At 31.4% G+C, this 19,943-nt stretch overlaps 3 protein-coding genes across 3 annotated transcripts; all 3 read left to right on the top strand.

Annotated features, from left to right (window-relative positions):
• Nucleotides 1-6,430: 6,430 nt before the first annotated feature.
• Nucleotides 6,431-6,787, top strand: LOC108198264 (protein S40-1-like). Its single transcript, XM_017366026.1, has one exon. The coding sequence runs from the start codon at nucleotides 6,431-6,433 to the stop codon at nucleotides 6,785-6,787; it is 357 nt and encodes a 118-aa protein (XP_017221515.1).
• A 2,950-nt stretch (nucleotides 6,788-9,737) lies between these two features.
• On the top strand, nucleotides 9,738-11,680 carry LOC108197466 (GDSL esterase/lipase At5g45670-like). The gene is made up of 5 exons (XM_017365099.2): nucleotides 9,738-10,136; nucleotides 10,327-10,451; nucleotides 10,603-10,848; nucleotides 10,954-11,209; nucleotides 11,291-11,680. The coding sequence occupies exons 1-5, from the start codon at nucleotides 9,890-9,892 to the stop codon at nucleotides 11,512-11,514; spliced, it is 1,098 nt and encodes a 365-aa protein (XP_017220588.1). The 5' UTR covers nucleotides 9,738-9,889; the 3' UTR covers nucleotides 11,515-11,680.
• Nucleotides 11,681-16,604: 4,924 nt separating this feature from the next.
• Nucleotides 16,605-18,734, top strand: LOC108198631 (GDSL esterase/lipase At1g29670-like). The gene is made up of 5 exons (XM_017366398.2): nucleotides 16,605-16,951; nucleotides 17,201-17,325; nucleotides 17,544-17,792; nucleotides 17,934-18,168; nucleotides 18,353-18,734. Exons 1-5 carry the CDS (start codon nucleotides 16,699-16,701, stop codon nucleotides 18,568-18,570), a joined length of 1,080 nt encoding a protein of 359 aa, XP_017221887.1. The 5' UTR covers nucleotides 16,605-16,698; the 3' UTR covers nucleotides 18,571-18,734.
• Nucleotides 18,735-19,943: the final 1,209 nt, after the last annotated feature.

Here is a 19,943-nt window from a genome sequence, read left to right as displayed (position 1 = left end):
TACAGACCTGTAGAGGTTCGACAAATTTAGCCATCCATAGGAGGTTGGCTAAATTTATAGACAACAGCTGAGCATGGTTGGAACTGAGTTTTTCGAACTGTTGGCTAAATTTTTTTATTTTAAGTATGCCAACTCATGTTTTAGCCAAGGGTTTTCAATGGTTGGAGGTGCTCTTAGGTTGTACTCTATAAATTTTCTCTTTGAATATAATTTTATGGTCTTTCTATGATGGGCACATACTGAGCGCGGAAATTTTTTGTGTTTTGATCATTTTCTTGCTCCTACTTCTTAATAATGTCTTAATAATTGTGAACTTCATGCAAATACACCAACTACACCAATCAAAATGATCTAAATAAGGTACATGTATGACATCATAACAGACTCGACTATAAAAACAACGGTTTTTCTCTGGGCACACAATAAGCGCTAACATCTATGAGTTGGGTGCATTCTTATTGGTCATGTAATTATAAATATGGATGGCCCCCTGCATTTACATCAATTCATCAAAACCCTCCAAACTCATCAAATTTTGTGCATATTGTGTGCCCTTGGGCACACATTAGAAAGACCCTAAAAACAAACCTGAGGAACGAGAATAAGGTACGCTCACAACACATCTCTAGAGCAAGATATACTTTGAATTAAAAGAAGTCTGATTGTCACGCCGGAGGTGCTTAACGGATCAAACCCCGGTTGAGCATTGTTTTGCAGGACCCTCTCCTTCAGGACACATCGCAGGCTCGATACGAGGACACCACAGATTTGGCTTTATCATTGGGTTGATAATAAAACTATTCCATGCTAAAAAAATGAGTTCAAAAAGGAGGTTCTTGTAAAAAACGAACCTATTTGATAGTCAAGAAGATGAGATTATCTAGAAAACTCCTGGTTATGGAAACTTGTTAATGGAGTTCTACGAAGACAGCTATGAATACAATTAAGAGGTATTTAGCTTCGTAATTGTCTTGGTGCTGGAAAATCTAGCGCAACTACACACTATACAAACTTCGTAGGCGCTAGGTGCAAGCTGGTGAAGAAAATTCTAAAGTGCCATGGACTTGGCGCTCCTCCATATACACTATGTAGGAGACCATTGGTAGTAAGACTGCTTGCACATTCTAAGTGTTGGGCCTGGTGCCAAACATTCCTGTCATCTTGTACAAGGCACCAGCCACCAGGCTGGTGTACCATCTCCACAGTTTCTTGAAATAATCAGTAATAATTAAATATTAATTTATACAGCAGTTAGTTGAATATTCTATATATCACAATCATTTTCTCTTCAAATGATCAGGAATAATTAGGGACCGTTTGGATGAGCTTAAAATAAGTGCTTCTTACTTAAAATAAATAAGTGGAGTAAAAGTTAGAAGCAAGATAAGACTTATAAGTGATTAAAGTGTTTGGAAAATAAGTAGAACCTCTGAGATAAAAGCTAGCATTCCTAGCTTTTTATAAGTGCTTCTTGACTTTTTACATAAACGATACGAATAAATACTTCTAACTTATAAACTGAGAAACCCAGCTTAAAAGTGGTTACCAAACACCCACTTAAATAATAACTAGTTGAGAAGCCGCGCGTTGCGGCGGCCTATAAAAATTATATTAATGATTCAATATTAATATTTGCAGAATACAATAATTTTGTGGCTGTTTAGAAAAAAGTATATTAATAATTAAAAATTAATATTTGTAGGATAAAACAAATTTTATATTATAAAAATCTTGATGTAATACCAATACTAATATATAAAATTACAAAATTTGAACTATAATTTATGGTGAAAAAATGAAAATAAGTTTCTACAAGTAATTAACAATTTAAAGCACAACGAATCTTAATTTTATATGTGTTTTTTTAAAAAGTAATCATGTTCTTAAATTGTCACCTTCCTCCAATTTTTTTGGATTGATTGTGCACAAAAACATCTAACTTAAATACGTGAGATAGCGGTCTATATAACTACCATTGCGTGTAACAACCTTTATTTTTTAATATTGTATAAACAGCCTTTACTTAAAAGTTACTTGAACGGAGCAAAGAGATAATGCATGAATAATATTTTCCTTATATACAAAGCAAATCATATAAAAATTAACAACAACAAACTTGTCCGATGGACAAAACAAATATTATAAAAGAATAATCAATAAACTTACATCACTAATAGTTAATTTATTGATATTATCCATCAATATCATGCCAAGACTATATTCTTCTCCCGTGTTTGGATTTGTCGAATCCCACCTAGCGGTTATTTACTTGCAACAATCTTTATATTTTTTAATACCGTATAAACAACCTTCACTTATCGTTGCAGAAGAACGACACCACCGAGTTGGAAATCGAGTAAGAGAACTATCACCAGAGAGAGGTAGGATTGTGGTATTGAGAGAGATTAAGTTGTGTTTAGATGATTAAAACCCTACAACCTATAGGGGTTTTTATATGTGCTACTTTTTTCCATAATTAAATAATCTGAAACAAAATCACATTAAAACTTTCAAGCTGCTATATTCCATAAATAATCCGAAACAAAATCAGATTCTGAAACTTGCTTCTAATATATCCGAAACTAAAAAAGGTAGTTTTAATTTTTGATATTTTTCATCCGAAAATTCCAGAAAATTAGAAAAATATGACAGAGCGATGTGAGAGGCGCCACCTACACGACCCTCGCTTCTCCTTTACATAGAAACGAAAATTAGATTAAAATTTTCAAGAAATTCCAAACTAAAAAAGGTAGCTCTATTGCTTCTCCTTTATATAGAAACAAAATCAAATTAAAATTTCAAGGTACTATATTTCATAAATAATTTGAAAACAAAATCAGATTCTGAAACTTGCTTCTAATATATCCGAAACTAAAAAAGGTAATTCTAATTTTTAATATTTTTCTTCCACAAATTCCAGAAAATTAGAAAAATAAAACGAAACGATATGAGAGGTGCCACCTACACGCCCCATGCTTCTCCTTTATATAAGTATATTGATTGATAGACCCACATTTATCAATCTATACACATCGTGTGCTTGCAGTTATTTATAATTTCACACATCAAAGTTTGGATGATAATTAAATTTTCATTTATACATTTATTTGATGTATTTTATTTTCTTGTGTATTATATTTTTCACTTTTAATATAATATACGACTTATTGCACACAATTCGAGTTTTTTTGAAAATGGTCCTTATATTTTTTTTGAATGAAAATAAGATGGCGAACATCTTACCAAAACTATCGATAAATAATGTGCCTGTTTGGGCACCTCGACTTATGACTTTTTCTACTAAAAAATCATATTCTACCTTTTTGACCCGTTGTGTAAAGAATCATAGGTACTTATAAAAAACTAAGAATTACATCTTTTACTTTTGTTTTAAAATATGCTTGTTTTCTAAACAATTTAATTATTTATAAGTATTAATTTACCTCTGATGTATAGTCCACTTTTTCCTTAAAAAACATTTTTTCAAACTTACCCAACAGCCCCCGATATAAACAGGCTATATTTACTTTATTTTGGTGTAAATGTTGAATCAAATCTGAAAACAATGACTCAAAGTTAGAAGCAGGATATTCTTTATCGTGAAATATGTAGACGTGTTGCAACATCTGGCTTGTTGGAATTATTTATGGAGCGCGCAGGGTTATTCTAGTAGTGGACCTTGCCTCCGCAAATGCGCTGTACTGTTTTCACGCGTTTTGCCATCGCTGAATTATCTGCAAAGTAACTCCACAAAGAAAAACTACGACTTCAAGTCAGCTAGATTGTAGCCTACGTTTTACAACCAGGATTTGTAATAAGACATTTCCCTCCATTTTTGTCTAGATTCAAGTTCGATTTATCGAAAACTAGTGTAGTATAGAATTTTTTTTTTTTTTTTTTTGCGTGTGTACATGATTACATGTTCTAAATTTAAGTGATTATATTTTAATTTGACTGAAAATATTTGATTTGTCATAAACATCTTTAGTAATCCTGAATTTATAAAACAATCGATTAATTTTAATTCTCTGTTCTCACAAGTATGTCGTATGTATATAAATTATTAAACCTAAGCAAATATATTAAATTAGCATTTCATTTTTCTGTAGGTCGACACTGTAACTGTTCACATAATTGATGCTATTTTGTGAGTGTCCAAATAATAGATGGTATTTTGTGAGCGGAGGGAGAAGTTCAATTCATACAACTACTTTTTATAAAAACAAAATAATTCATACAACTACTTTTGTAATAAGCTACGGAAAATATCATTTGTGTTTGCCTGTACTTAAAACAATGTTAGCTTTAAAATTAGAAAACTATTCATTTATGAAATTAGTCTGAAGGTAATTTAAAATAAAAGTAAATCAAAAATTGATTTAATATCCGAAGTTAGTAGTTTATATTTTTTTGACATAAGTCTTTTAGTTTTATTATTTTTCAATACAATCAAGTTGAATATCAAAATAAATAATCTATCAAATCTGTTTTATTATTATATTTTTATTCATAACTTATTTAAAATATAAAATAATGTAAAAAGACGATTCAAACCGAAAGTGTGTGCTAAACGGTCTCCGTGACATTGCTGCACATGCCCGAGGAAAGAAAAGAAATACATACTGTGCAAAATTGACTGGATTAACAAGGTGACGTAGCATCTTAGATATCTTTCATATTCTGTTTTTCGAATTGGGGCACAAGCATCTTAGATATCTTTCATATTCTGTTTTTCGAATTGGGTCTGTGCCCTAAGCATAAAATTTATAAATTTAGATGGGTTTGATTGTGATTGTTGTAGAGATATATTAGGTCGAGAGCAAAATTTTAATATTTAGAGCAAGCATAAAAAGACAAAACTGACCCATGTATAAATAATAATTGCAAAAGAAAAACACAATGTGAGGGATAATTTTGTCTTTTCATACTTTTCAGATCTGGATATAAAAATTTGCTTTGTATATAACATTTCTCTTCTTGTAAATGCACGAGTTCATCATTATAGAGAGGGTAAGTCAATCAAAAACTTCCAAATTTATAGATTTCACCCCTTAATATGTGTCCACGGGCATATCATAAAAAACTGTTTCAAATATCGGTCTTTCTAATGTGTGTCCAAGGGCACACAATAATCACTAAATTCTATAAAAATGGCTTATTTTCATTGGTGGAGTTAATGTGAATGCAGGGGGCCATTATCATTTATTATTTATCCATCAATCAAAAAGAGCTATTTTTATTGGAGCTAGGGACTATTGTGTGCGCTTAGCACACCATAGAAAATCCCTTCAAATATTAGTCATTAGTTTTTTTGTTTTTTTTTGCCACATTAGTCATTAGTTTTAAGATACTCACAAAGTGACAAATCCAATCATTCATTATCTCAAATCTCAATTTCTATGAGTATTAAATATTACTGTATCATAAATGAATGACCGAATATCTCCTGTGCTTTAAATATTTGAACCGTGATCCGCAAGCAAGTAAAGTAGTCTAAACAATTCGACATCAACTTTATTGTTAGAAAACACGGAAGAAGCTAAAACTCTGCGACACAATCAGAGCCGTGCCTGAGGGTGTTCCAAGTGTTCAACGGAACAGGGCCCAAAAATTTGAGGGCCTTTTTTCAGTGCCTTATACAACATATATATTGTTGGAAAAAAAAGTAATTATTATATAATTTCATTTCAAAAAAGAAAAATGCAGATAGAATAATGTTTTAAAAATAATACATGCTAACTAATTATCAATTATAATTATAAGTAAACTTAAAACATGTTATATTGATCTTAAAGATTAAAATTAATCATAATAATTTAATATAGACTACTAATCTTACTTATTTCATTAAAATATAATACAACCGTGAACACTAGGGTTTTGTACGCAATTTCTACATTTTATCATTTTTTTAGTAATTCAATTCTTAGGTGATTAATTTATTTTATTTTATAACTACATGCAATGTTTACATATTAAATGAAAAATATTAACTTATAAAATTACATTAATCAAATTATATATTTATATAAAATTTAAATAGGTTTACATATATAAATTAGGTTTATGTCATTGTTTTTTTGTTTATAATGATTACATCTTATTAATTATGTACTTGTAATTTATCTATTGATTTTCGATGTATTTAAATTATATTATAAAAGAAAATATTTAGTTAATTTTTGTATTTTATTTATTTTATTATTTTATTTTATTTTAATTATAGGGCACCATTCTAAAATTTTGTACAGGGCACATAAAATCTCAGGCACGGCTCTGGACACAATCAACCACAAGTGTACTCGATACGATTCAATTTCTCCTTCATTTCCCTATAAATCCCCTCTCTTTTCCATCTTCTTTCCCACTTCATTCTTGCTCTGTATTTAAACATCTCCCCTCTCACACAAACATATTGCACTTGGTTTCTATGGCTCTAGAAGAATTTCAAGAATCCGATACTATTTTTGACGACATTGTGGGCTTATCAGATGGAGATGCCAATACTACGTGCGGTTACAAGAAATCTGGAAATAATGAGAAGTTAAGGAGAAAGAAGAAATCAGTTCCTATGAACATCCCGGGAAATCATTCGGACAACGAATATGAATATATGTACGATGAAGATGATGGTAGAATTACGCGGCCCCACGAGATTGTGGGGCGGCGAATTACCGCAAAGATGGCGTATTCGGTGTGTAGCGGAAATGGAAGAACTCTCAAAGGAAGGCATATGTGTGAAATCCGTGATTCTATTTTAAGGTTAACTGGATTTCTCGAAACATGAAGACACTTTGGAATATATCAAGTTGAAAAAATAGAGAATATTCATGATATAGCAACTCAAAAAATTTGAAATTAGAGATTTTTTTAAACTTATTGTTTTGTGTTGTGTAACTTCTAATATACAAAGATTGTTTAAAGACATAATTTGATACAATATCAGAATTTATGTATGATGCACTTTGTTCGTTTGAAATCGACCCACATTGTAGCAGACGCATGTTCTTCGCTAAGTTTAATGTCAATGTTTATAGGTTGTCAACTTTTTGTCAATGAGCTAGTTCTGGGACACAAAGACGAGTGTTTGAAATTTCAACTTCTATGATACATATAAATGTCTTCTGTTTGATGAGATTTGAACTCTCGACATATTATAAATATTATAAATAGGATAACAGAGATATCATTCAAATAAAAGTTTGTTGATTAAAAAAATTTAATATTATTATTTCAAGTTATTTTTTTGTGGGAAGTTAGAAGTAGAATTGTGTGTCTGTTTGGCTGACACAACTTATGATTTTTTTTATAAGAAGCAAGTTTCTACTTTTTTTGACCTGTTTATGTAAAAAATCAAAAACACTTATAAAAAGCTGAGAACGCTAGCTTTTGTTTGAGGACTTCTGCTTATTTTTCAAACAGTTTAATTACTTATAAGTTTAATCCATTTCTCACTTCTAGACCAGTTCTTTACTTTAAGCAAAAAAATACATTTTTTAAGTTTACCAAAACGGTCCTTAGTCGTCGTTGATGACACAGAGTCTGAGCCTAGAATGTGGCTGATGGATAAGTTGGTCCAGCAACCAAACTCTGCAGCTAGATAGCACTGTTCCTCTATCGACGCATCTCCATTAGTTGGTTCATCACAAGCATTTTGGAAGTTGCTTCCTCTGTTCATTGTCCTGGCTTACTAGCGAAAACAGAGCAAAGACGGCTTACCATAATCTTATAAGTGAGACTAGCATATCAGATCTAATCAACAATAACAATATTCAAACAGCTATTGATCTCACGTGAGATCTTTCATCAATAAGCTGCCAGCTTATTATAATTTTCACACTGGAATTATAGTTCTCTATCCAGTTTAGAACCTCTTTGAAACAGAGAGTTTCAGAAATACTTGAATCACTAAGACATTGGAGAAATCCATTTTTAACAAAGACAAAGATTTTTAAGACTTTCCACACGCCATACAAGACCTCCAATCACAGTTTTGGCTGTGGCCAGACTCGGATTTGTTTTTTGACTCCTTTCAAAACGTCCCATACTAATAGAGTTTTTTTGTTGCTTATATTCTAAGATAAATATTCTTTTATTTTTATGATGTGTGACTTAGGTTGTGACTTAGGTTGACACGTACTCAACAAAAATATGTGCTCTTTTATCATATTAATCATTTCTAAAATTTATATGACTCGTATTGTCATGACCACTATAAATCCATTGAACATATTTTGTTCTAGTTCGGTTAGGGAGGGTGGCTTATTTTTTCAAGTAACATTATGATAAATTGATAATTAGATCATTTTGTGCCATTGGAATTTACGGATTTCTTTCTGCGGAGAAACAAAAGCCCCACAGACATCAAAGAGGCAAAAGTCTTTAATCTGGGAGATTAAATCCCCAGAAGTTTTGAACTTTTGATCATTTTGATGGAGGAAATACACTTGGCTTTTATCTCAATGTGATTCAATGCAAGCACCAAGAGAGGACCTCACTGATGCTTATATCAAGGCAATTTAAGATACTCATTACCAAAGAGAATTTTGCTTAATTGATAAAGAGATTTCCAAATAACAGCTACTTACTGTTGGGTATGAATTGTTCATTTCTGGTTATATTCCACGAAAGCTTATTTGACTTCGGTTTTTGATTACAATCCAACTAGGTTTTTGATCACCATCCAATTAGTTTAGTCAATGCCACCATAAAAATCATTCTCAAAGTGTTATCAATCAAATTTAAAGGTATTATGTGCAAACTGGTTTCAGAAGTTCAATAGGCCTTTGTCAGTGGCAGAAAAATCACCGAGGATACACTGATCACGAATGAAGTCGCTCATAGCCAGGCAACTACGACAAATAATAGAAGGATTCTGACCCTACACCAAGGATAGAACATCAATCTAATCGTCTAGCTGCATTTAATTCTAGCAGGCCTGATAAATGCACAATCGTTAGAGAAGCTGCATACTCATTATTTCTCAATTTTTGGGGGAACAATCCTCACTAGTAATTTATGTTTTGCTTGACTGAATATACATCATTTTTCTAATAGTCCCTTTTTATTTAAGAAGTTCTTATCTGAATCTTACTTGCATTCTGGATCATTTGAGATGGCCATTGGCGCATGTTCCACGGATCTGACCTGTCATACACAAGCATTCATTGTGTTAAATTCTTCAACAACCATTCTATTAATACTTTCTGGGTGTAGGTACCCTAATTATTACTAGTGTTTTCCAGTTAAGTTACTATGGCAAATTTACGGATCACATTCTAGCCTGAATTGTAAGGATAAGTTACCAAAATAACTTTCAAAGCAAAAACTAATGTTTTGTTCAAGATCAAATATGAATATGTCTATTAGATAGTGAGACTTCTTTTGAGTCGATCTCTATGATAACAACTAATGTCATTAATTATTACACTCGACATTATCTGAATCAGGTGCCTTAATCAGGAGTAACGAAACAAGCCTCTGAAGTTAGGACTTAAGAGCATATAATTTAACTAACTCCCATGGAATAAGATAACTTTACTGCTACCTGATATAAATGTACAGTTGTTTCGACTCTTGTAGAATGTAGTTTCTGTCTGATATTCTACACAATCATTGGTAATGCATTGTAAGAGTATATTTATACACTTCTGAGAACTGGTCATTCGCTACAGAGCCTCCAACAATACATTTCCGCGTTCAATAAAAGCTATCTAACTAACATCCAACTGTAAAATTAATCATAATTGTAAAAAAAATATAACTTGGATTGCCCAGATTATTTTACTCTCCTCCTTTTATATATACACTTACATTCCATAGATATAACACCCCAATAGTCTAGCTATCTCATCCGTTTTCTATAGCATCACATTTTATCTTTAAGAAAATGTGTGTTGAGTTTAAGAAATGGCTGATTGCAGTGTGCATGGTCACTGTGCTATGCTTTTACAGTGAAACTAATGCTCAACCTCAAGTTCCATGTTACTTTATTTTCGGAGATTCTTTGGTGGACAATGGAAATAACAATGCAATTGCGTCGTTGGCTAGAGCTAACTATTATCCTTATGGTGTCGATTTTCCTGAGGGGCCAACAGGAAGGTTTTGTAATGGTAAAACTACGGTTGATGTCATTGGTAAGGATCCTCTTAGAACATCACTGCAATATGTACATTTTGCTGGTAGTCATCATGTAGCTGCATTTTCATAATCATACAGCACGGATACTTGATTATTTATTATTGAATAATCACATAATTTCTTAACTGCATTCACGTACTAATTGTAAATGAAATTGAAATAATAATTTTCTTCCTTGCATGATAGCTGAGCTGTTAGGGTTCGATGATTACATCACACCTTATTCACAAGCAAGGGGTCAAGACATACTCAGGGGTGTGAATTACGCGTCTGCAGCTGCTGGAATCAGAGAAGAAACGGGGCAGCAGCTGGTACATCAACATTTATACTATCTAAATTATTAAAATGCAAACATAAAATGTTCATAGTGGATTGGTCAGTCAATCTGTATTTGAGCGGAGTTAAAACAAAAGAGTCCTGTGGTTGCGGCTAGGGACTTGAACATTTTCTTTGTTACTGCAGGGTGGCCGTATTAGTTTCAGTGGGCAAGTAAATAATTACAAAAACACTGTATCCCAAGTGGTAAATTTACTCGGAGATGAAGACGAGGCAGCCAATTATCTGAGCAAGTGCATATACTCAATCGGACTGGGCAGCAATGACTATCTTAACAACTATTTTATGCCCACAATTTACTCTACTAGCCGCAGATACACTATTCAACAATATGCAGATGTTCTTCTCCAGCAATATAGGCAACAACTGGTGGTATAATACTATAATTCACCGACAAATTTACCACAAGCTGCGAGGTACAAATTGTATATTAATTCATTTTGATTTATTTTTTCTTCAATGTTGTTTGTTTTGCAGACATTGTATAATTATGGAGCAAGAAAATTCGCGTTGGTTGGATTAGGCCAGATCGGGTGTAGCCCGAATGAACTGGCGCAGAACAGCCCTGACGGGACAACATGTGTACAAAGAATAAATCTCGCGAATCGGATCTTCAACAATGGACTTAGATCACTAGTGAATGTTCTCAACCGAAACCAACCTGATTCAAGATTTACTTTTATCAATCCTTACGGGATGTTCCAGGACATAATTGCTCGTCCTGCATTTTTCGGTACATTTAATAATTCTGATAACTGCCATTTTTCTTATAGTTTCGGGTTTTTATGAACTCTGGATTAAATGAATATTTCAGGTTTCAGCAATACGAATTCAGGGTGTTGCGGTATAGGAAGAAATAATGGGCAAATTACATGTCTTCCGCTACAAAGTCCGTGTGCTAACAGGGATGAATATTTATTCTGGGATGCTTTTCATCCTACTGAAGCAGCTAATGTGATCATAGGGAGGAGATCATATGCTGCAGAGTCTGCAACCGATGCGTATCCGTACGATATCCGCCATCTAGCTCAGCTCTGATGAGATTTGTCAAGAATGCTTATCTGAATTATATTGCAGGTGGAAGTTATATATATTTAGGTGTGAATGTTAAACATATACTTATGAATTATGATTATGTATGCTTTGCATTGTTTTAGAAGTGTGATTAAATGTGTCGTTGGCTTTATAATTTTTTTTCTTTTGACGATTTAGACTTTTATGTCTTACAAATAAGTGTCTGTTCTAATACTTCTTGAGTGGGCTATCCAATCGCGCTCGTTGGCTTCGTAATTGAGTAAACTTCAAAGTTGTGGTCAAAGTTTACACCGATTTTCAAACAATTGGCCAAGAGTTCCAAATTCTCAGAACGGTGGCCAAATTTTGACTCCACTTTTTAGAAGTGTGGCTCCCGTTAAACGTCAGTAACATAGTAATAGAGTGAAGGATAATTTAATACTGCACTATGCAGTCAAGATGCTAGTGTCTTGATTGTGATGGTATTGTAAATGATCAAGAACTTGAATTGAGAAGGAAGAATTGAAAATTATAGTTTACATATCTCAAGTGGTATGGATCAGAAGCAGAGAAATCTGATTTCTTAAGTAATGAAATTTGTTAATATATATAAATGAAAGTTCGAAGACACAAAGATAAACTAAAAACAAAAGAATAGTCAAGCACACGATATAGAAGCGTCCAAATATACAAATTCTGATATATTTTGACCATTCCGGACAAGTAAGCTATATAATACAATATTACAATCTACAATTGTCACGCATTTATATATATACAAAATAGTGTAGATCATTATTGTTCTATTAACATTATATACTTTATATATAATAAGCGTAATGGAGATAATTTGGTCGCATGGTCACATGGTCCAAAGGCTTATCATCCGTTGGATCGTATATTGAACAAATAAGTAACGTTAGATTAGAACAAATTAACTTCTAATTCTATAAGGCAGCTGATATCTGCTTACATGTTTATAATTCTTTTTTTATCCAAAACAAATTCTGTCTTTCACATGTTTATGATTTTTTTAATCCAAAATAAATATTTCCTACCAGCTTTAATTGTAGAATCATATAAATCACACCGTCACAAAATTATTTTTATCTAATATATTTTAAAATTAATAAGCCGGATATTTTAATCCAAAATAAATATTTCCTACCAGTTTTAATTGTAGAATCATATAAATCGCACTGTCACAAAATTATTTTTATCTAATATATTTTAAAATTAGTAAGCCAAATTTAAATCATATTATAATAATTCTAATATAAAATACATTTATAAATATAATCTAATGGAAGTTGACGTCACATATTCTGCTCAATATATATTAAAATTTGATAGAAAAATTTAATACTTTAGCATGATACATGAGAGAAAAGGAATGGCTTGATTACAAATTTACAATAGTTTATTTGAAGTCATTAGTGACTGTGACGGTGTATTTTATACGGCATCGCCACAGTCGGATGATCTAACATGTGTAACCATTTTTTTTTTACAGAAACAAGTCTGAAAAGTAGAACCTATATATTTTTACAATAGTTCTGACTTACAAACAAATCATAATTTTAAATTTTATTTAATTGAAATTTTTAATTTATTATTTATAAATTAAATTTTTTCACACCACTTACAATATATTTAAAAAGTTTAAAAATAATTAAAAAGCTCTCGTGCCTTGCACGGGCTATAAGCTATACTATTAAAGCCGAAACATTAAAAGTTTGGTCGGTCGGTACTTGGGCCAAGGTACGGCCTATCAATATGAACTTTTTAAGTTTCAGTTTTAATAGTATAATAATATATAGTATAGGATAGATTTATAATATTTATACATAATAAAATTATATTTATATATATTTGTTGCCCGTGTTAATTGTAGAAGATCGGTTTTTTTAGTTTGAAAATCTAAAAAAGATAATCTATTGGAGTTTAAAGCCGAAACATTAAAAGACTGGTCGGTCGGTACTTGGGTCAAAGTACGGGCCTATTGATATATATTACCTTTTTTATATTTTTAACTAAAAAAATTCAATTTTTTAAAATAACATTGAGAAACATGATAATTACCCTTTTAACAAAATATATTATCTTTTTATAAATTTTCTAACTTAAAAATTGATCTTTTACAATTAATACGGACACGGGCGACATTATATACTTATATATAATAAGCGTAAGGGGATAATTTGGTCGCATGGTTCTATGATCCAAAAGCTTATCATCCGTTGGATCGTATATTGAACAAATAAGCACTGTTAGATTAGAACAATATTACTTCTGTTCTATAAGGCAACTAATAGCTATTTGCATGTTTATGATTCCTTTTCTGAATCCAAAACAAATTTTGTCTTTCATATGTTTATGATTTTTTTAATGTAAAATAAATATTTCCTACCAGTTTTATTTGTAGAATCATATAAATCGCACCATCTGTTTCAAATATATATATATATATATATATATATATATATATATATAAATCGCACCGTCACAATTTTTATATAATATATTTTAAAATTAATAAGCCGGATTTATATGAGGAACAAATACAAAATCTTTTTCTTGATCCAAAACAGATTCTACCTTTTTACTGCATGTTTATGATTCATTTTCTTAATTCAAAACAAATTATGTTTATCAATTTTAATCTAGAACCATAATTTAGAAAAATATTTAAATCACATTATAATAATTTTAATATAAAATACATTTATAAATATAATCTAATAGAAGTTGGCTTTACATATTCAACTCAAAATTTTATTACAATTTGATAGAAAGAATTTAATACTTTGGCATGATACGTACCAGAAAAAGGAATGGCTTGATCACAATAGTTTATTTGAAGCCATTAATAGCTATAGGATGTATTTACAACAGTTCTAATTTACAAACAAAACATAATTTTATATTTTATTTTATTGAAAATTTTGATTTATTATTTATAAATTAAATTTTTTCGCATCATTTTAAAATATATCTAAAAAATTTATAAATAATTAAAAAGCTTCCGTGTCTTGCACGGGCTATAAGCTAGTAAATAATTAAATATCAAAAGGAAGTAGTGAAATACAATTCCAAAGTTCCTTCTCTTATCCATTTGAAACGGGAATGGGAGAAGAAAAATGATCCGCAACCAGATGGGCTTCCCAAATCGTGTGTATAAATAATCTCAAACTTTGTTAAAATTTGTTCGCCATCTCATACTGCGATGTTGAATATAATAATAACAAATTTTTTAGTATACGTTCATGGGCACATATTAATAAGTATTTTATTAATTTAATAATAAATTTAATTAGATAGTAAATTTTTACCAACTCCAATTTCACAAATAATGATATAATATACAAAAAATTTCATTAATTAAAATATATTTAATTGAAAAATAACGCCAAAAAAAAATTGACACGGAAAAGACCCTAATAATAATACCACGTTACCGTTAGCGGTGGCTGCTAAATATGGTGGAGATCTTTACATCCTTATCGTATCCAATAACTTATGATATATGCATTAACCCACGTTCGATGACTCTCGTTTCTTTTATCTACAAGTCTTAAGATTGACTTAAATTACTTTACGGATGTTACACGTTTTCCGTTATAGTAGAGTATTGTTTTGTTTATGATATTAAGCGGGTATTCGTTGATTAGCTTGAAAAGCTTTTAAACTTGAAACTTCATAAATATCACGAGTCGGTCCCATATACGATTCGTTTATTGTATGAATTCTGCACTATGTTTGTAACATAACAATCACTGTACAGTGCACACCTTTAATTCATCATATTACCACATTCCCTACCTACCTTACACTGTGCTCCACTACTCTTAAAAGTAGAGGAGCTGAGGAGAGGAGAAAAGAGATTCTGGAAGAAAAATTTGTAATTGTCTCCCAATAGTCCATCTATTTTCGTAATATCTTTTGACGATCAGACTCTTTTCAAAATAGGAAAAATTCATAGGAGAAAAATGTACTGACAATTTTCGAAGGTGTTTGGATGGTTGGTAGAATGAAAACTGGGAATGAAAATGGAAGCATGAGATGTGAAAGGAATGATTTACTTGCTAAGAGGGAATGAAGTTCTATTCACAAAAGTTTTGTTAATCCAAACACAATGTACTGCTACGAGGTTTTGATTCGCGTTAACCGGGCTCATTAATCATGAACCAAATATCTCCTTCTTCTTTTTTTCTCTCCAAAATAAAAAGCACAAGAAAGAGTAGCTTTTGTATTTACTCCATCTTTTCTTCTATTTTTTTCTTTTCTCTCTCTAACATTTCAATTATATATTAGGCGCCATTATGTTTAATTAAAGGAAGTTCACAATTAGAAAACTTTAATAAGTAAATATGTATTTTTTTTTGACTTATAGCCTTACAATTGAATGCTCAATAAGTAAATATATTATAATGACGCCACAAAATATTGTTCCCATGCGAATTTCTTAAAAGTCGAAGTCCAAATTAAAAAAATATAAATAAGTTTATTTTGAAACAAAAAAATAATATAAATAAGTTAATATATTATAATGAAGCGACAAAATATTTTTCCGGCATGCATGTCCGGGAAAACATAGCTTCTAATTTATAAGTCAATTTTTTATAGTCACTTATTTATTAGCATTTCATATATCTAAAAAGGTTACGGGTCAACTTTTGATTTATAAGTTCAAAATTATAATTTCATGATATATTTTTATTTTTAAAATTCAATTTATGAAAATATAGAAAGTTGTTTGAAAATACAAGTTACACACACATATATCGAACAATAATAAAAACTGATAAATAAAAAATATTTTTCACTTAGAAATAATTTTCAACATATAAATAACGAATAATAAATTAAATAATTTTAAATTAATCATAAAAATCGACCCCACAGCTTAGTCTAATATATATCAAGCGCACGTTGTCAAGTGAACATACAATTTTGTGATATATCGATCGTCAAAGTTTGTTTTCATGTAGCACATACCTTAAGCAAATCAACTTTGACATTGTATATATTAAACAATTGAGATCCCTCTTGGCAAGTTGTGAAGTACTAATCAAACATGCCAGCTTAATCTCTATATATATTATACAAACTATCCAGCTAAATAAATATCCAACCAGCACACTACAACCAGGTTCCATATCTCCCTTTGCACGACTTGAGCTCCCTCATTTTTCAATTTCTATCCCAATGGCAAGCGGCTTTAGCTTATGGCGTTGCATGCCATTAATAGCAATGTTTTGCAGTCTGAATATACTGATTTTGGTCAGTTGTGAACCGAAAGTACCCTGTTTCTTTATTTTCGGAGACTCGTTGATGGACAATGGCAACAACAATGATCTCGACACTCAGGCAAAGGTTAATTATCCTCCCTATGGCGTCGATTTTACTGACGGACCGACAGGAAGGTTTACCAACGGCATGAACCAAGCAGATTTTCTAAGTCTGTCTTCTTTACTTGCACTTCAGTATTTCAGTTTTTGTCCCGTTAATCTGTCTGCATGCACAAAAATCTCCACTTAAGTAAAAATAGTTGTTAGTGTATCCTCATAGGCACACAGTAGAAAATCCGTATAACGAATAGAAATTTACCTTGTTCAAAGTAGTTTCCATGTCCATGCATATACAGTGCATTTGATATTTCAAGGCAGCTATCTTTCAATAAATTTTAACTTAATTTTATGCATTGCAGGTCAATTTTTAGGTTTCGATAACTTTAGGCCTCCCTTTGCTAGAGCTAGTGGCTCTGAGATGGTCCAAGGAGTCAATTATGCTTCGGGAGGATCTGGGATTCGTGGCGAAAGTGGCTCAAACTTGGTAAAAACATAATTCTCCCATCTAGAACAGAGTATATACTGGTGACTTATCATATGCAGAGAAGGTTTAAATTAGTAACAAAATTTTCCATTAAAATTTTGGTTTTCAGAAAAGCCAGCCTAATTGTTGAGCACTCTAAGAAAATCCAAATTTCAAACATATCATTTTTTCTAGATCTCATCTTGTTAAAGTCTTTATTCTATTTAACCTCTCAACAGGGTGAAGTTATTAGCTTAGACCAGCAATTAGGCAATCACCAAACTACGATTTCAAAAATCGTGAGCCTACAGGGGAATAATGCGAGTTATACTGGAGAGTACTTAAAGAAGTGCATTTACGCAGTTGGGTCGGGGAGTAATGATTATATCAACAACTACTTCATGCCAGATTTCTTCCCAGAAACTAGCCAATATACACCGGAACAGTATGCAGATTTGCTTATACAACAGTATGCCTCACAAATAAAGGTCAGTCTTGGATTTAGCTCAATTATTTTGTCACAATAACTGTTGTAACATATATGCAGCTTTTCGAGTCACCCTGTTACTGAATCACCTCCACTCAATTATATAGCAGTGGTAAATGACAGAGAGTTTTGTTGATTGTAGGTTTTGTACAACTCCGGAGCAAGGAAGATTGCTTTGTTTGGACTTGGACCTATAGGTTGTACACCAGAGGAGATTAGGACCTTCCCAAGAAATCTATCAGGCTGCGTAGACAATCTAAACAACGCGGTGGCTCAGTTCAACAACAGAATGAAGCCACTTGTTGATGGCCTTAACGCGAATCTGAGTGATGCACATGTTACCTACGTTAACATATCCAACTTCTCACCACAGATCGGTAGGCTACCACAACTTTGTTACATATTTGTCTCAATGAAATGGCCTGTTTGAGAATTTGAAATAACAACTCAAGTCCTGTCATTTGAAATCCATCATTTGAAATGAAATGCACGTTTCCAAACGCCCTCGGGTATTTAAAGCTTTCTAATAACATCTACTAATACTATAATCATATTTTGCAGGACTTTTGAGCTTTCCATGTTGTGAAACATCCACAACATTTGGTAAGGGACAGTGTGTGCCAAACCAGAAGCCTTGCCTTGTCAGAACCTTGAGAGCTTTCTACGATGGATTTCATCCAACTGAGACAGGACATCTGTTGTTTGCAGGAAGAGCATACACAGCCATAACGCCGTTTGATGATTATCCTATAGACATTCGTCACTTAGCAGAATTATAATTTGTAACATGTACATTACAACTATTTATCATTGATACGTAAAGAAGAATGATTTGGTCTAATTAATTGGATTCCATGCAAGAATTCTTGAAGGACCAACAGATAAGTTGTAATTAGGAATAAACCTTTATTTACAATTCATTGTCTTTTTTCTTTTCTTTTTAGGATTCAGTTCCCTGTAGTGTATTCTATGTCATGGATTGAAGATTTCATTTTTGTGTGTTGAACAGATTGACAAGGAGTAAAATACTTGTATCGAGAGGTTAAAGATGGAGACTAGTGATCTAGCTAATAACATTCCCTCCTTTCCAAATTAATAGCCATTTTCATAAAATTAACCATATCAAAAAATTCTAACATTAAACACATGTTTCATCTAAGCAAAAGTTCAAAGGATCTTGTACAGAAGACTAATAAAAAACCTATATATTCTGCAACACGTCCGGCATATATACTTAATTCCCCGTTCCTTTTTAGTTGTGCCGGTCAAATTGACCTTGACTATAATTTATCAATTGAAAAAATAAAAAAAAATGTCATTGGAAATAATTTTTAATCTACTTTAAGATGTAATTTTCAGTTTTTTAAGATAATAAAAAAATGACTTATAATCTTTGGTCAAAAGTTAGTCAATTTGACTAACAAAAATAAAATTGTGACAACTAAAAAAGGAAAACAAATCTTTGACATGCAACATGTTCTGCATACAGAATATTTTGAAACATAAGTAAATACTATAACAAAACATGTTATATATGATAGAGTAAAGTGCAAGATGTGTATCTGAAATTACGCCTTTGTCCATTTTGTGTATTTCAGTTTTCGAATATAGCAAATGTGTACTTTTAGTTTCAAGACTCATGCATTATGTGTATTTTCGTTAAAAAAATTTAACAGAGTTAGTGGTGAGGAGCAACAGTGGTAATTACTTGACCAACGGAGTGTCCATGTGGCATGTACTGCATCAGTGCATCTGCTCTATCAACCAAGTAAGCAAAGCAAAATCAAGGTTTTCTTCTTCCTTTTCTTAAATATTTAAAAACTAAATTTTGTTCAGATTTTTCTGACACAATTTGTAAAATTATTTCTTTATAAGAATCCTATACCAGTTAAATCTGTCCCATTGTATAAACAATTAGGGTGACCGAGTTATATTTTATAAAAATATTAAAGTACGTACGTGCTGAGTAGTGAATAAAAAATATATAAAAATTAAAGTATGTGCCGAGTAGTGAATAAAAAACGTATACAAATGAGGAGGACACAAGCAGTATAATATTAGAACAGAAAAATGGTATATATTTATTTTACAGAATTTTTTGATAATTTTATTTTTTGGAGTTCTGAAAATTAAAAAAATCATCAAATAATAT

The sequence above is a fragment of the Daucus carota genome, chromosome 8 (assembly GCF_001625215.2).
Source record: "Daucus carota subsp. sativus chromosome 8, DH1 v3.0, whole genome shotgun sequence".
NCBI lineage: Eukaryota > Viridiplantae > Streptophyta > Magnoliopsida > Apiales > Apiaceae > Daucus > Daucus carota.
Note: the sequence above shows the minus strand (reverse complement) of the source record. Positions and strands in the feature narration are given on the sequence as shown.

Coding starts and splice junctions, on each gene's coding strand:
- LOC108198264 (XM_017366026.1), top strand. CDS start 6,431: ATGGCTCTAGAAGAATTTCAAGAATCCGATACTATTTTTGACGACATT.
- LOC108198631 (XM_017366398.2), top strand. CDS start 16,699: ATGGCAAGCGGCTTTAGCTTATGGCGTTGCATGCCATTAATAGCAATG. Junction 17,326..17,543: donor GCGAAAGTGGCTCAAACTTG/GTAAAAACATAA, acceptor ACCTCTCAACAG/GGTGAAGTTATTAGCTTAGA. Junction 18,169..18,352: donor CAACTTCTCACCACAGATCG/GTAGGCTACCAC, acceptor CATATTTTGCAG/GACTTTTGAGCTTTCCATGT.
- LOC108197466 (XM_017365099.2), top strand. CDS start 9,890: ATGTGTGTTGAGTTTAAGAAATGGCTGATTGCAGTGTGCATGGTCACT. Junction 10,452..10,602: donor AAGAAACGGGGCAGCAGCTG/GTACATCAACAT, acceptor TTGTTACTGCAG/GGTGGCCGTATTAGTTTCAG. Junction 10,849..10,953: donor AATATAGGCAACAACTGGTG/GTATAATACTAT, acceptor TTTGTTTTGCAG/ACATTGTATAATTATGGAGC.